Source organism: Bombyx mori, chromosome 1 (assembly GCF_030269925.1).
Source record: "Bombyx mori chromosome 1, ASM3026992v2".
Taxonomy (NCBI): domain Eukaryota; kingdom Metazoa; phylum Arthropoda; class Insecta; order Lepidoptera; family Bombycidae; genus Bombyx; species Bombyx mori.
In genome coordinates this window covers 13,580,441-13,596,993 of record NC_085107.1, presented here as the reverse complement: position 1 = coordinate 13,596,993, position 16,553 = coordinate 13,580,441, and the positions used below count along the sequence as shown (strand labels likewise).

The following is a 16,553-nucleotide window of genomic DNA, read 5'->3' as shown; positions in this document are numbered from 1 at the left end:
GAATCTACTACCGGATCGGAATCGCGACCCGCTGAGAAGATCCGGCGAGAAACTCAGCGAACTGATTCATGGGTTAGGTTGCACGGCGAACTCTTTGTCGAGTTCGACGAGTACGGTTACCGGGGTCCCTAAGCCTGCTCCTAGTGTTAGAGCTGAAGGCGTCTAATGCAAAGGTTATTGGATCTGATGGATCCGTAAGGACGTGTCTAGGGCGTCGACGGTGACTGGCTCCTGCGTGATCAGGAATCGGGGAGTAGTCAGCGGCGGCAACGATAAGGCGATTATCATGACGCATAGCCTTATCGAAGTACCGTTCCGACGCTGACTTCATGTATTTCTGGATAGATTCGAGGCCCAGGTCGTCGTGTAGGTCAACGTTCCTCACGAACCACGGAGTTCCGACGGCTAACCTGCAAAAGCGGGATTGTAGAGATTGGAGGGTGTCTATGTGTGTGCGGGCCGCATGAGCGAACACCACACTCGCGTAAGTCATGACGGGCCTTATGCAAGTTTTGTAAAGTGTCACCTTGTTCCGAAGGGACATTTTACTCCGCTTACAGATCATGGGGTAGAGTCTACCGAGAATAAACGCGGCACGGTCACGGACTGATTTTATATGCGGGCGGAATGTCATCGATGCATCCAGGGTAACGCCCAGGTACTTGACCTTCCTAGCCCAGGGTATGAGTTGTCTAAAGAGAGTAATCGGGGGTGTGAGATTCCTCCTCCTAATTCGGGAGGAAATCCGTGTGGAGCTTCCCCTCTGAAATAGCACCGCAGTACTTTTCGCTGGGTTGATGTCTATGCCCCATTAACGTCCATACCATGTTGAAAGCCCTAGACACGTCCTTACGGATCCATCAGATCCAATAACCTTTGCATTAGATGCCTTCAGCTCTAATACTAGGGGCAGGCTTAGGGACCCCGGTAACCGTACTCGTCGAACTCGACAAAGAGGTCGACGTGCAACCTAACCCATGCATCAGCCCGCTGAGTTTCTCGCCGGATCTTCTCAGCGGGTCGCGATTCCGATCCGGTAGTAGATTCATTCGCGAAACAATTGCTCTTGAGTTGTTAGGTCTCCTTCGGAGGCGCTCGGGCAGTTGTTAGCAAATCCCGCCCCTCTTGGCTGAGCCTTTGCTCGCCCACCTGTCCTGGTGAAACTGGAAAGGCCTTCGGGCCACCAGTACACTTTCAATCACAAAAAAAAAACCATGTTGAAAACACCGGTTCTCGCCCCCCACCCACCTTGAGAAACGTGGTATTAATTTCAGTTCTATAGTGCAGCAACCAGTATAACAGTTGTTCCACATTTCAAAATAGAACGCATCCAGAAATAGGCCGGATGGTAATTAATACTTAATCGTGCGGGCTCGCAAGCTTCTATCCTTTAGGTCACAATGACTTCAAATTTTGAATTCAAATAAAGAAAAATACGAATTAACGAAAAATTAAAACGTTATTCTCTTATATGTAATCACTTTTATTTATTTTAGATAATTAATTATTTACAAAATAGTTCTGTAGCGCAAAACGAATTTTATTTCTGCCATTTATTATTCATTCCCATTACAACATTATTTTCTCCTTTACATTCTACATTCTATAATTTACATTCTAACGCCATCTATACACAAAATTTTGAAACTTTTGTAGAAAATTAAATTTAATGTTTCTGATTTTGATACTACCTATGTAGTAATGGTTAGAATTAGTCTCGTATAGACGAAACGAATAAAATAAAACTAAAATAAAGGTAAAATTTTCATTCTTTGCCAAGTTGCTATTTTTCCAAGATATCATGCAAGTATTAGATCTATATTTTTATTGGCTATCTGTTACTGTGAAGTTTGAATATATTATATACTAGGCTACCACCTGAATAAAATTTTTGCCTATAAAATTATTTCTCTTGATCAATTACGTAACTGATCCCGCAAAAGCATTCGCTAAAGTCTAGTATAACGGTTTAATCCTCAAACTATTTAACGTGGGTGTGCGGGATAGTCACGCACGTGCTCATCCTAAAGGACTTCTTCTCAAACTGCTTTTTCAATATCGAGTCGAGAGAACACAGTCCTCTCCGCGACTTTTATTATTCGAGCAAAAATAAGCCCCTAATCATGAGTAAACTCAAAAGCGCTGCCATAACCCTCGGATAGTGGTTCCGGAGATATCGCATCGATATCAACCCAGCAAAAAGCACATCGGTGCTCTTTCAAACGGGGAACTTAACCTGAACTCCTACCGCATTAGACATACAATTTATGATTATGACAGCGGAGCCTAATCGGGTTCGATTAGTAGCACAAGAAATCTATTTCACTAAATGGAGTTTAACGGTTTCCGTTTTTTATCAATGGCGTTGTTGGGCCATGTTAGGGAACGTACCCATACTACGTGACCCGTTTAGGGGGGGGGAGAGCGGAGTCTTTAAAATACTACGGTCAGTCACAGGAGTGGGGGGTGGCTCAGGTTTTTGTCACGTAGTCGATTTTAGTGAGAGAAATCTCGTATTTTTTCGACCTATATTCGAATATAGCGCGCAGTGTTTAGCGCTTCATAAACTCACACTACATAATTCACTTGTAATTTAAGTGTGCATGCAGTCTTATGCAATAAAGACGAGTATGAACCAATTTTTTTTTTCAATTTTTGCCTGTGAAATGATTAAAAATCATAATTATGAATTACTACGTGAAAACTAAAGGGGGAGAGGGGGGTCTTGGCATATACTAAGAGCGATCACCGAGGGGAGGGAGAGGTCGAAAAAACTAAAAAAATAGGTCACGTAGTATGGGTACGTTTCCTTAAATAATTATGTAACATTGAATTTGAATAATTAACCACAGTTCATAATAATAAATATTTTCTTTATGAGTGCGAGATAAAATAGGTACATATTTTATAATAAAACTATTTATAATAAAATATGGAATCTTAAAAATACACTGCGTCGTTCAAAGCAAAGGCTGGAACTGAAGCTCGGAATTGGGATGATTGTTTAAGATGGAAGATAACCGAATCTATGTATGTATGTAGCGCCATTTTACCATTAGTTTTTGATTACCTCCCAAAAGCGGCACCATACGATTCACATTAAATTAATCTTTGCAGTTCTTCGCAATATTTTGTTGTCGTTGTTGTATCCTTAATATTAAGAACAAAGTTCACAATCACAGACCTGTTATTACTTGCAATACCTTATAGCAGATTAGGTATTGAAGACTTATTGTGGAACTATTACCTACATTATAAGTCAACAAATGTCAACTGTCAAATTTTGTTTGCAATTTGCAACGGTAGATCTCTACCTTATCTCTACCTACCTATCGGTTGACTGACAATTTTTTACTGCATTTTACAAAGTACATCACAAAAGTTTTGTGTGCGTGATGAATAGTGTGTGAAAACGAGAGATTTAATAATATAAAAACAGTATGAGTCTCCATAAAGCTAGGTAACTAATATGCCTTTATATTTTTATAGTAATGTTCGAAATAGAATGAATAATATTGTATTTAAACCGATACAAATATAATGGGTGGTACTGAAATTGTCACTTCAAGTAAATCAGTATAAATTTAGTTATATTTGAAGCGCTTTAAAAGAATTAGCTTACACGAAGTCAGCGACAAGATTAATTTAAAAATATCAAGTACCCGAAACATTGATTTGTTTTAGCGAAACAGGCTTCTGAAAATTTAAATAATGATCGGCTTGATAAATAATAATATAAAAATATCCTGATTGTTGTGGTACTATTACCTTTAACATAAACTATTTAATTCAAAAAAGAAAGTTGAATGGATGGGACTATTACACTTTCTTACACAATTACAACAAGACAAATAATTCATATTAAAAACACTCATACGCCTCAACCTTTCAATAAGAAATGATCAGTAATATAATATCATTAATCAATTAAAACTTAAGTTAAATCTATTTCATATTATAAAAATATATTGATTTCAGTATGTGGTTAAGTATGACAACATTAAAACAAATTGTTGAACTTTTCCTGTTGCATTAACATATGAAAGCTTTTGTTCTGTGACATTCTAAGCTTTTGTTCTGTGACATTCTATTTTTTATGCATTATTGAGGTTTTTCCCATATTAAATAATGAGGTGCATCCTCAAAAGCAAAAAACATTATGACAGCAGCAGAGGATTATTCTGACTTTTGAATCAGTACACTTAATTTTTATGGAACGATTAGATAGAACAATGGTGCTGTTTATTGTGATCTCATAATACACACACCTTCAGGGGTCAGTGGGAAAAGCGAGAGTGCTAACACTATTAATTATTATTATATTATTATTAACTATAACTAAAACTATTCATTACTTCATCATGATCTCAGCCTGTCCACTGTCCACTGCTGAACATAGGCCTCTCCAAGTGATTTCCAGTGCGGCCAGTCATTATTATTATTAATATTACTATTATTATTATTACTATTCATTACTATTAACTGACAATAGGGTTGTGATAGACATAGTGGAAAGTTAAACCTACACCCAGATAAATGCCCTGCATTACTTACCAGCTCTGCTATCTGAAAATAGTCAAATGTTAAGACTATGTATACAGGGAACTTGGTTCCTGTCTCAGAGTAGTGCAGCATGACTATAATAGCCACCTTTATGACTTATTAGGCCATATTGCTGTACATGATGCTGAAGCCTTTTTTTATAGACTCATGGCTTAGATTGTAGTTCCTATGACTTCTTGAGGGTTTGAAAAGGGTCTTCAGAAATAGGTAGAAATAGGAATAGTAGCTTTCTTGTATGATGAACAAAAGTTGACACTCTATCATATAGGTCTTATTGAATACCTTTTATAAAATAAGTAATTAATTCAATGATTTCTCATAATAGAAAATTTATTAATAATTTTGAAATTTGTCAGGATAAAAGCCTTTGAAGAAGTACTTGATCAAGATGTTATTGATATGCAGCAGCTCCAGAAGCTAGCCTTCAATGGTAATCACTGTTTATTATTACATGTTATATCATTATTATATGTGCCGTTAATAATAGTAAATTGTTTGGTCTGATGAAATTCCTTTCTATTTGAAGAAAATTATTCAATTTGTTGTTGTGGTCAAATAATATCATGACTAATTTTTTTAACAACTTTTTAGGAATACCTGATGATAAAGGACTGAGATCATTAGTTTGGAAAATCCTACTGCATTATTTACCCCAAGAAAAGAACGCTAGAGAAACAACGCTAATTAAGAAACGTCAGCTTTATAAACAGTTTATAGGTAACTATTTTAGTGTGAATATTACAACTGCTTTTTGCTCTTTAAGCAAAAAAGTAACTCTAGTATAAAAAACTGTAGTAAAACTCTAGTATAAAAAATTTATGTTACTGTAAATTATATATGCTATATTTAAATCTACTTTTATGGCTTAGAATTGCGTCTAATATTTTTTTTGTTTGACGGTAGTTACCGCAATATTCAAATGTTGACGATTACTTCAGTGATCACTACTAGATCCTCATATTTTTCCTCATTGATTTTTTATAGAAGAAATAATTGTATCGCCCGGAGGGCCAACTGACCATCCGTTAAACATGAGCCCCGACAGCTCTTGGAGTACTTACTTCAAAGATAACGAGGTACTGTTGCAAATCGACAAGGACGTGCGAAGACTCTGCCCCGATATATCATTCTTTCAATCTGCTACTGAATTTCCTTGTCCTGAGGTTAGTAACATTAGCAACAAATAAATCTTTGTGGCCTAAAAGATAAGACGTCCGGTGCATTAGTGTTGAGCGGTGCACCGGTGTTCAAATCCCGCAGGCGTGTATCAATTTTTCTAATGAAATACGTACTTAACAAATGTTCACCATTGACTTCCACAGTGAAGGTATAATATCGTGTAATAAAAATGAAACCCGCAAAATTATAATTTTAATTACCGGTGGTAGGATCTCTTGTGAGTCCGCACGGGTAAGTACCATCACCCTGCCTATTTCTGCGGTGAAGCAGTAATACGTTTTGGTTTGAAGGGTGAGGCAGCAGTTGTAACTATACTGAGACCTTAGAACTCAATCTCACGGTGGGTGGCGGCATTTATGTTGTGGATGTCTATGGGCTCCGATAACCACTTAATACCAGGTGGGCTGTGAGCTCGTCCACCAATCTATGCAATAAAAAAAAATAAAAAATCTCAATCCATACAAACCATTTCTGATCTTTTTGGGGGGTTGGAAATTATACAACTACAGTTGCCCATCACGAGAGGAGCACATTTGCTGTGGTCGCTAATAATCCCGTAGACGACAGCTGATTTTTCAGTCGTTTGCGAAGGCCGAAAAGCTTTTGCAGTGCATGTGTAGTAAAATTATTATCTTTATCTACCGAGGTACCACGTGCTCATAAAGTATCTCCAAGACTATACGTCCGATGGATTTTAAATTTGTCATAGACTTCTATGCGATATTATTACTGGTGATAGGACCTCTTGCGAGTCCGCGCGGGTGAGTACCACCACACTACCTGTTTCTGCCGTGAAGCAGTAATGCGTTTCGGTTTGAAGGGTGGGACAGCCGCTGTAACTATACTTGAGACTTAACTTATATCTTATCTAATATCTTATCTGTAACTTATATCTCAAGGTGGGTGAAGCATTTACGTTGTGGATGTCTATGGGTTCCAGTAACCACTTAAGACCAGGTGGGCTGTGAGCTCGTCCATCTATCTAAGCCATTAAAAACAAAAAAAAACAAAAAATCACTTTTACACTAAACACAATATTGCAAATTACCCGAACACAACAATGGCGGAAAATTTTAGGTGTGTGAGAGCAGACGTAGACACTAACGCGCATGCACACTTGTCAGTACCCAGGGAGGAAAAGTTTGACTTTCTTCCCTGTACAGCGGGACGAAAACCGAACTTTCGGCGTAGGTAGGAGAAAAAATACCTTACTTTACAGCTCATTAAATTGCTTAGTTCAAAAATCACATACATAATATCAATTGTTGTTCAATTTGTGAACGCAGACAGAAATAAGCACTTTCGGTGATCTAGTACCTTGAAAATCATATCGGTGTGCGCTCGCACAATGTAACGACATTGCAAACTATAAAAACTAGTGGCCCTGCAATAGTCGAGATTCGACTATAATTAATTGAAATTATAAGTTGAAACATTATTATGGTTCTATTGTCAAACACTATTATATTTCGATAATATAATCACAGTATTCGCCAAAACTGCACTATAGATCAATAATATTAAAGACAAACAATATTAATCTATTTTCAATTCGACCACAGACTTTAAACAATAACAAAAGTTTCCCAATTGACAGTAAACAAAGAGTATATTTTTATGTATGTGCTGTGTGAAATATACGGTAGTGTGTGTAATGTTTTCTTTATTGGTTTAAAGTATCTTTTATGCAGTATTTTAAAAAAATATTAGCGTTGTGCACTCCTTCTCTATATCCTCTATAAGTGTGAGAAATTTCATACTCCTCCGTCCGCCCCATTTTTTGTAAAAAGGGGTACAAAGTTTTTGGTTCACGTATTAATATATAGATAGTCGTTAGTGATAATTTAAATGTGACATTCCTAAATATTCCATAATCAAACTCCGATGACACATGTTTCTTCTTTGGTCATTTTATATACTTTTCGAGTAAATATTGTGAATGACATTTAATTGACAACATTACGTTATCTATTAAAAAAACAACAAACAGTAGGTACGTAGCTATATAATGTATCTACGTATTTTTCGATTTACAAATTAAAATTACAAATTTAAATAAATTGTATTAATTAATAAGTGTTTATTCTAATGATTATCATTACGCACCTGGTCATACTTAGGCTCGTCATGCGTCTGTTATTGCATATTCAATGCGATATCGGCTTACCTGAGACTGATCTAGTTGAACCGCAAGCAACAAGATACGACGTAACATTGCGTAACATATGTTATTTCAGGTCGTAAACAGCAATGGCATAAAACGATTGCACAAACGTGTCGAGCAATCCGTCCTCAAATACGCCACATTGGAGAGAAGGGGTCTCGGTGTTGCCAAGGTGAGAATGAGATTTTTCAGATTAAAAAAATACCCATATAGTAATTTGATATAAATTGTATTTTAAATTTTATTAGCTAAACTTTTATATCTAGATAACGGAATCTTTGTATGTATATAATTTTCACTAAATTCAAGTCTTGTTCACTTGTAAATTTGCCGATTTAACGATCTTAATACGGCATTTTTATTACTTCGATCAAATTCAACTACTGGTGGTAGGACCTCTTGTGAGTCCGCACGGGTAGGTACCACCACTCTGCCTATTTCTGTCGTGAAGCAGTAATGCGTTTCGGTTTGAAGGGTGGGGCAGCCGTTGTAACTATACTTGAGACCTTAGAACTTATATCTCAAGGTGGGGGACGCATTTACGTTGTGGATGTCTATGGGCTTCAGTAACCATTTAACACCAGTTGGGCTGTGAGCTCGTCCACCCATGTAAGCAATTAAAAAAAACCAGGATAAATGTTAAATTTTAATTCAGTTTGATGTACGTACATATATGCGTTATTTTTTTTTTTAAATGTGCAATTTTTTTTATTTTTCTTACAACCCCTTCTATTTTTTAGCTTAGCAACGAAATCAAACGCGCCGAGAACATCACAAGCGGCGATTACGCCCCACTGAACGAAGGCTGCGAGGCTCACTGGGAGGTGGTGGAACGTATGCTGTTTCTGTATGCGAAGCTGAACCCGGGACAGGGCTACGTTCAAGGAATGAACGAAATAATAGGACCCATCTATCATACCTTCGCTATTGACGCCGATAAGGAGTTTCGACGTAAGTAGTAATTTATCCAATGATACTGATGGATTCGTCACATATATTTTTCTAATTTATTTTCTTAATATTTTCTTACGACATCTGTAATAGATACAAAGTGACGCCGCGGCGCCGTTTGCTTTAAACAAAAAAAAAATACCTTATTTATGGGTCCAAAATTAAGGATACAATTTGCAGATGATTTACGTAGATTTAAAATAAATATAACAGTAATTAAGCTGAAAGAAACTAGATCATTTATAAGTTTTTTTTTTTTTTTCAATATTTATTATTGCACAAACAAGCCCAACGCCCTTCTAGGTTTAGGTGCTTACCAGAATAGGCATACTCATTATCTAATGAAAATCGCTATCCATTTCAAGACAAGAGATCGAAGTCCTAATTAAATTATATAACAATTTAGAACTAATACGAAGAAAACACATGTTTTCTTTAAACACTAAATAATATTGTTCGACGACAAATTAAATTAAATCCGGCTCTAAAATATCAAGTAGTTTATTTTAAATTAATCTCCCAAAATACTTAACTCGATGAAATAAATTTAAAGAACCAAAGAAAATGCGCGTTAACATACTGAATCGTTATTAAAAACAAAACACACGGATTACGAATCAAACATAAAATTAATTTAAACAATATAAACATATCAATATAACGACCCTAACCTTGGTCTTCGATGCTCTGCGCTACACGACATTAAAAAAAATATATGATATCGATTTTAAAAGGCCATTGACACGAGGTTGTTACGGACTCGTTTACAAATACAGCAAAACGTGATTTAAAAAAATATAATTTAAAAGTCAACTGTCAAAGAAAATGTTATTTTTAGTACACACTTAATACGTACATGGATTGCATTTCGTTCCTTATTTAAATGAAATTGCCATGTTTTGGAACTCGACACGTACAATAGTAGAAAGCCTCGTCCACTTTTACAGATTCCGATTCTTATGATCGATGTTTTTAGATCGCACATTTTAGCAAATATGTACATCGATTTCGCGCTGAACGTGGCTTCAGAATCATAGCGTCACTTAGCTGAGAACTCTAGTAGGAGCTGTGGATATACGCAGTGTAGGAAAGACACGTAATTAATGATGCACTCCAAAAGCTAGACGTTACGTACTATGATTTCAATATCAGCAGCACCGCTTGAAACCCGTTGCTGACCTTGGAATTCAAGATTTCAGTTTCCGGTGCATTGCACTGTACTATCATTTAAACCGGATTGAATGATCTGAATGATATTTAACAAAAAAGGCAACACATGTACAAACCTCAACACTTTCTCTTTTCTTGCCGATTACAAAAAAAAAGTATTTGAAAAAAAATTGAATTCGCTCTTTTACCGAATTCATCACCGTTTTCGTGAACTACGATCTGTAACTGAGATGACGCACGTCATTACGGATCCCCCTGATCCACTAACGGTGCTTTTAGGTACCTCAAACACCGGTCACCGTCCCCGCCGAACCCGTCGCGTGCGACGAAGGGCTCGACGAGTAAATTAACCCCACATTAGACACAGCCCACTGAGTTTCTCGTCGGATCTTCTCAGTGGGTCGCGTTTTCGATTTGGTGGTAGATTCTGCGAAGCAGTGCTCTTCCTAGGGTCAGTTTTAGCAACACTCCCGGTTTGAGCCCCGTGAGTTCACCTACTCGCCCGGTTACGCTGACATAGAGCTTCTCAAGGCTATCAGTTTAGGTAGGGAAAAAAAAGAGACGACAAGAATATTTTCTCAACGAATTCTATGAACGCGTAAACACAGAGCACGCCGAAGCCGACTGCTTCTTCTGCTTCACGAACCTAATGGCCGAGATACGTGACTTCTTCATACGTACCCTCGACGAGGCGGAAAGCGGAATCAACTACATGATGTGCAAACTCAACGAATTTCTGAAGCGCCACGACCCGGACGTTTGGACTTTATTGGAGAAGCAGGAACTGCGCCCTCAGTACTACAGCTTCAGGTAATATTAGTTAAGCTACAATGTAAAACAGATCGTGTTCCTTAGCCATGAAAGTTCCAATTTAAATAGTCTGAATTTCGTGACGTATTTAAATGAGCACGGGATCAAGTCTTCAAAAGTTTTGTACGACTCGTGAAAATCTGAAAAGAAACTTTATGAATAAAAATCTATTTAATAAAATTACATTTGCGTTTACTTAAAATCCGGTTAAGCCTGCCGCGCAGTTCTTTTATGTAAATTAAATAAAAATATATATTTAAATTAATACATTTTTAAACTGAAATAAATATTGCATTGGTAATCTAAGTCATCTGGTTATTGTAAAGGTTACAGTTTCGGGAGCCAGCAATGTAATGCGAATAAAAAATATGGCACACGCTGAAACGGCAGTCAATGAAACCTGAAATTTGTTGCACATGCTTAGTAGGTACTACTACCCTCTAGAAGTCGTGTAATAAATGTATATTTTTATTTTTTTATTGCTTAGATGGGTGGACGAGCTCACAGCCCACCTGGTGTTAAGTGGTTACTGGAGCCCATAGACATCTACAACGTAAATGCGCCACCTACCTTGAGATATAAGTTCTAAGGTCTCAGTATAGTTACAACGGCTACCCCACCCTTCGAACCGAAACGCATTACTGCTTCACGGCGGAAATAGGCGGGGTGGTGGTACCTTGTGGTGGTACCTACCCGTGCGGACTCACAAGAGGTCCTACCACCAGTGATTACGCAAATTATAATTTTGCGGGTTTGATTTCTATTACACGATGTTATTCCTTCACCTGCTACCTACGTACGCCAATGTCCCCTACTATGTATTTTTGATTAAGGATTTCCAATCACAATTGCACGAACGATTGCATATTAAAAACACATAATACATATTTAAAAAATTCCCATAAAATTTTCAAGTCCCTAATCTCAGACGCTATTGAATAAGAACTTTTTAATACTATGTAACAATGATGTTAAATATAGGCGCACTCAAATGTTAATATTACAGATGGCTGACGCTCTTACTGTCCCAAGAGTTCTCTCTACCCGACGTCGAAAGAATTTGGGACACCCTATTCGCTGATTCTCAACGTTTCGATTTCCTCATAAACATATGCTGCGCGATGATTTTGTGAGTCAATGTACTTGTATTTTTAGTAATCTAAATAAAAGCAAAAATCATAACTTAAAAAAAAAATGCAAATTGATTTATACTATTCGAATATAAATTCAACTTAAATGTAATAACCTATACATATTTTTTTTTTCCTTCATTCCATAACAGGTTGGTTCGGGATAATTTACTAGGCGGCGATTTCGCGTCGAATGTAAAATTGCTACAAAACTTTCCGCCTATGGACGTGTCGTTGATACTAAATAAAGCAGCTACACTCGGCAACACGTAAACAACACAACGAATTTTGGATGAATTTATGAATAATTTAATTTTAAATTTAGTTAAAACTAGAATTTGCGGATTTAATATACCATAATATGATAATCGAAGATAAAAAATTTTTAGAGATTCTACTTCTTCTGTTCTGTTTCACCTGCTCATACAACTGACTGACTATTTACAATAAACGAATCTTTAAAAATTATTTTAAAAAAAATATAGCCTGATCCTCATTTATCCTAAAATAAACTACTATAAAAAGAATTCTGTAGGAGTGTTATATTGTTTTTTTCCATTACGGCTATAATAAACCTAAATAGCTATAAACTAGTACTGTAATATTAACGCAGAGAATTATTTTTTTACTACAATAAACATTAATTCTTAACATTGTGATTTTATAACCTACAATGTGACTAGCAGATACAAATTAGCAGTTTTTTAGTACAAATGCCACTGTGGCGGATGCAATTTTAAATAGTCTGAATCCGTTAATCTGGAATCCGTGACCATTTTGAGTTTATTTTTAATCCCACCCTGTGCGTCGGCCTAAACACACCATCAATATTACATCGACTGAATTCAACAGTGACACGCGTCAATTTGACAGATGTCAATTGTAACGCCATTTTTGGGCCTTAAAGTGAAGACACTAAGTGGCCTACAGATAAGAGGTTATCGAATGACGATTTCTTTATAGAATCAAGACCTCCCAGATCAACTAATTCAATTCATATCTATCTCATTTCCTTTGACGGTCATATAACTTCATATAACTTCCTATAACTTCCCGCCTTTTAAACGACAAAAAAAAACGATTATACAGTTAATAAGAGCATGTACAAGATCGTCAGAACGTTCTATGATAGGTAGGGCTTAAAGTAAATCAATTAAAAAATGCACTTAATCTGAAAGTATAACGAGCGAGTTTTTGAAGTGGAACTTCTAATGCGACTTCAATAAGGTTGCGTTAAACGTTTAACGCTACCATACTAGAAAGAGACAGAGCGAGAGTGAATGCGTGGCACTCGAACGCAAGCGCGTGGTATACCTGTTACAGGCTAGCGCGACCGTTAGCAACGAGTGGCGTCCAATACTTTCATGAAGTATTTAAATATACTAGAGGTCCCGCAGTAGTCGAAATTCGACTATAATTAATTGGAATTGTAAGTTTGTACACTATTATGATTGTATTTTATACTTCTATAATCACAAATTTCGCCAAGACTACACTATAAAAAATATTAACAAAGACAAACAATATTTAATCTCAATTTGACAACAGACGTCAAGAACAAAAGTTTGACAATAAATAGTATGCATGCGTGTGTGCGTCAAATACATGGTATTTAGTGTGTGTAATTTTTTCTTTATTGATTTAATGTATCTTTTATGCATTATTTTAAAAAAATATTAGCATTATGCACTTCTTCTCTATATTCTCTATAAGTGTGGAAAATTTCATACTCCTCCGTCAGCGCAATATTCGTAAAAAGGGATACAAATTTTTTGCTTCACGTATTAATATATAGATATGTTTCTTTTTGTATCTATAATTTAAAATATATATAAACCTTTGATAATAGACGACTCATATATAATCTAAATGTTGAAGAAGTCGCATCTCTTATACACAGCATTTCCTATTACAAGAGCAATCTGATTTAAAGATGAAAAATGAAGAAAACCACAATACTATACACACCGAAAAAGAAGTTTCACTTCATTTACTTGGCCCAGGTTGTACGCGCTCCGTTTTACTTTTTTGTTTTTCACCTTTTTTACTTGATATCTGAATTCAGTCAATGATTTTTAGCGCACTACCATTAGTGCCATTCGCAAACTCGAAACGGTCACGTTATGTTGTCAACATGAATAATGTTTTATGTATATATATATGTCTTTTTGAAACATATACAATAATCTACGACTGTGTACTTTTAATAGTGTCTATCGTACTTTGATGTAGAAAATGAATTTTGATATCTCTTTAATAGTGACATAAGGCATAATTATTTACTTACTGTAGTAAAATGTTCGTTTTTTAGTACACCGCCCATATTAAAGCGAACATGTAGAGTAAACAATTCAATCTACTTGGATCATTATTCATTACTTATTACATATTTTTCAGACTTCTATGACAGCTGTCTCTATTATTATTTTCCTTTACATGTAAGTGATTAAAAAAATCGTTCGATTGATTGAATTTCAATAAAATGTTCTAACAATGCTTAGTAATTTGCGTCTGTTTGTGACTGAGAACTTGAATTTAAATAATTTATATTACATATATTTATAACATGCATAACGGATCCTGTTTTAGATACCTCGAATTACATAAACATTATTTTGATGATATATTTTTATTAAGTCTAAGAATGTTTTTTTTTTTATAAATCTAATAAGTAATCATCGGCACAGCAAGACTGTTGGATATAATTCATAATGTGGAGGAGAATTTCATTAAGAACATTAATTATAATACATTAAACATTCAAACTTACTTATGAACCTGTTAATCTACGAAACTTGATATTTATTTTGATGTGTTTAAAAAAAATATTCCGGAACTTTCTATAATATTGGACTCGCTGTTTTGGCCATGACGAATATGAAAATATTTAAAAAAAATTATGTGACGAGAAAATTTTGTCTCTATTTTTAGTTAGTAGTCGTAAAATTTAAGACTAATAAGATACTTACTCACTCATATACTTCTTAAATTCATTAAAATATTTTTAATTAGCGATTTAAAAGGTTTAATTATTTTGGATGAAAAAAGCATTTTCTATATTATGTTTTTTTTTTAATAGACGTTGCCTCTCTAACGTTACGGTCCCAATAATTTAATGGATTTTAGACTGAGAAAAGTATACGTAGCTAAAGTTAATGAAATATAAACCTCATCATATTTTATTACGGTCTTGAATAAAGTGAACTTCGAATTCTGTAAAAGTGCGTTATTAATTTTAGTTATACAAATATCATTCCTTTTACAAAATATACGTCGAACTTTTCAAGAAAACCTTTTTGTTTTTTTTTCACAGACTAACTAGCTCCTCTAAGTTAATCCTACATACGTATATTTTGAACGATTCACCTGACTAGGTAATATTATACGTACTTTAAAATGAATTCTAAGTGATTTTTCGATAATATTGTAATATTCTAAAATAATATGAGTAGCAGTACTTTTATTATTATTATTATACTTGTAAGGAAACGGAATTCAAAATTGTCATTACTGTTACCGAATGTTTTTTTTTTTTTGTTTTTTAACTATTTATTCTCTTTTTCTATATTAATACATATAAGCTTTGTGGAATTATTTTTGTCTTAGTTAATAAACAATTTACACGATTTGAATTTATTTGTTTTTACTAAAAAAAATATACCTCATCTCAGACTAATTTGTTACGTTTATTACGTAAAAACATAGTCGATTAGTTTTAAATGCCAAGAACTACTGGTAAGTAACAAAACGAACATTTACAATTTAATGTTACTTTTTTATGACAATTAACGTTACACTAGATATTTAAAATATTAAGTTTTAAGTCACCCTTGCAGATTATTCATCTATAAAGGACAGGTTATCGCTTTCGTAACTAGTCGAATGACTATGGAAGTTAGTAGAAGCTAACCTTGACATTAAGCTCCCGCCACAGAATACCTATTTCCTGTGGCAAACAATAAAATCGCAGAACAGTATTTCTAATTAAATATTTATTCATACCATCTCAATTCGCTTCATAACATTTTTCATGGCACAGTTTATGTAATATATGTATGTTTTTAATAACTGAAGCTTTTTATAAACTCGACACTGGCAACAATAGTATAGCAAGAAGCCAATTGCAATCGATTGTTAAAAAAATGAATGCAATAGCTATTGCAATTCTATTCCACACAGTAATATAATAAAGTAGTTGTGCAAAATATGTACATCGTAATTGTACATCGTATAATAAAAATCAAACCCAAGAAAATTATAATTTGCGTCATATCTGGTTGTACGCCCATATTAGAAAGCCACACTGAAGGGCCCAATTACCCTGCCTACTTCTGCCGCGAACTATTCAAGACCACAGTAAGGATGTTATTCAACGTACCTACAGTTGCTTTCACATAGTTACGAATGAGTGCTTCATATTTCTCAATAAATTCACCATTAGGAAAAAAAAATTAGGCATAAAATTTTCAGACAATCATCAATGTGTTTAAAAAATAGGATAAAATATAACTTGGATGCAAATAAAACAACAGCAAAATCTCAAATTGCGCATCAGCCACCAGCAGAGCAAGACGTGCGTGTTATAA

General features: G+C 35.1%; 1 protein-coding gene across 1 annotated transcript; it reads left to right on the top strand.

The window, feature by feature from the left end:
- Positions 1 to 3,296: 3,296 nt before the first annotated feature.
- Positions 3,297 to 15,599, top strand: LOC101736095 (TBC1 domain family member 13). Its single transcript, XM_004927130.5, has 9 exons — positions 3,297 to 3,460; positions 4,920 to 4,993; positions 5,155 to 5,280; positions 5,548 to 5,726; positions 7,980 to 8,078; positions 8,647 to 8,857; positions 10,636 to 10,837; positions 11,844 to 11,966; positions 12,120 to 15,599. Exons 1-9 carry the CDS (start codon positions 3,441 to 3,443, stop codon positions 12,238 to 12,240), a joined length of 1,155 nt encoding a protein of 384 aa, XP_004927187.2. The 5' UTR covers positions 3,297 to 3,440; the 3' UTR covers positions 12,241 to 15,599.
- Positions 15,600 to 16,553: the final 954 nt, after the last annotated feature.

Bases quoted from the DNA above. Each gene is read 5' to 3' on its own strand.
- LOC101736095 (XM_004927130.5), top strand. From the start codon at position 3,441: ATGAGTCTCCATAAAGCTAG. The intron at 3,461-4,919 runs GTAACTAATATG...GAAATTTGTCAG, and splicing joins ATGAGTCTCCATAAAGCTAG to GATAAAAGCCTTTGAAGAAG. The intron at 11,967-12,119 runs GTGAGTCAATGT...ATTCCATAACAG, and splicing joins ATATGCTGCGCGATGATTTT to GTTGGTTCGGGATAATTTAC.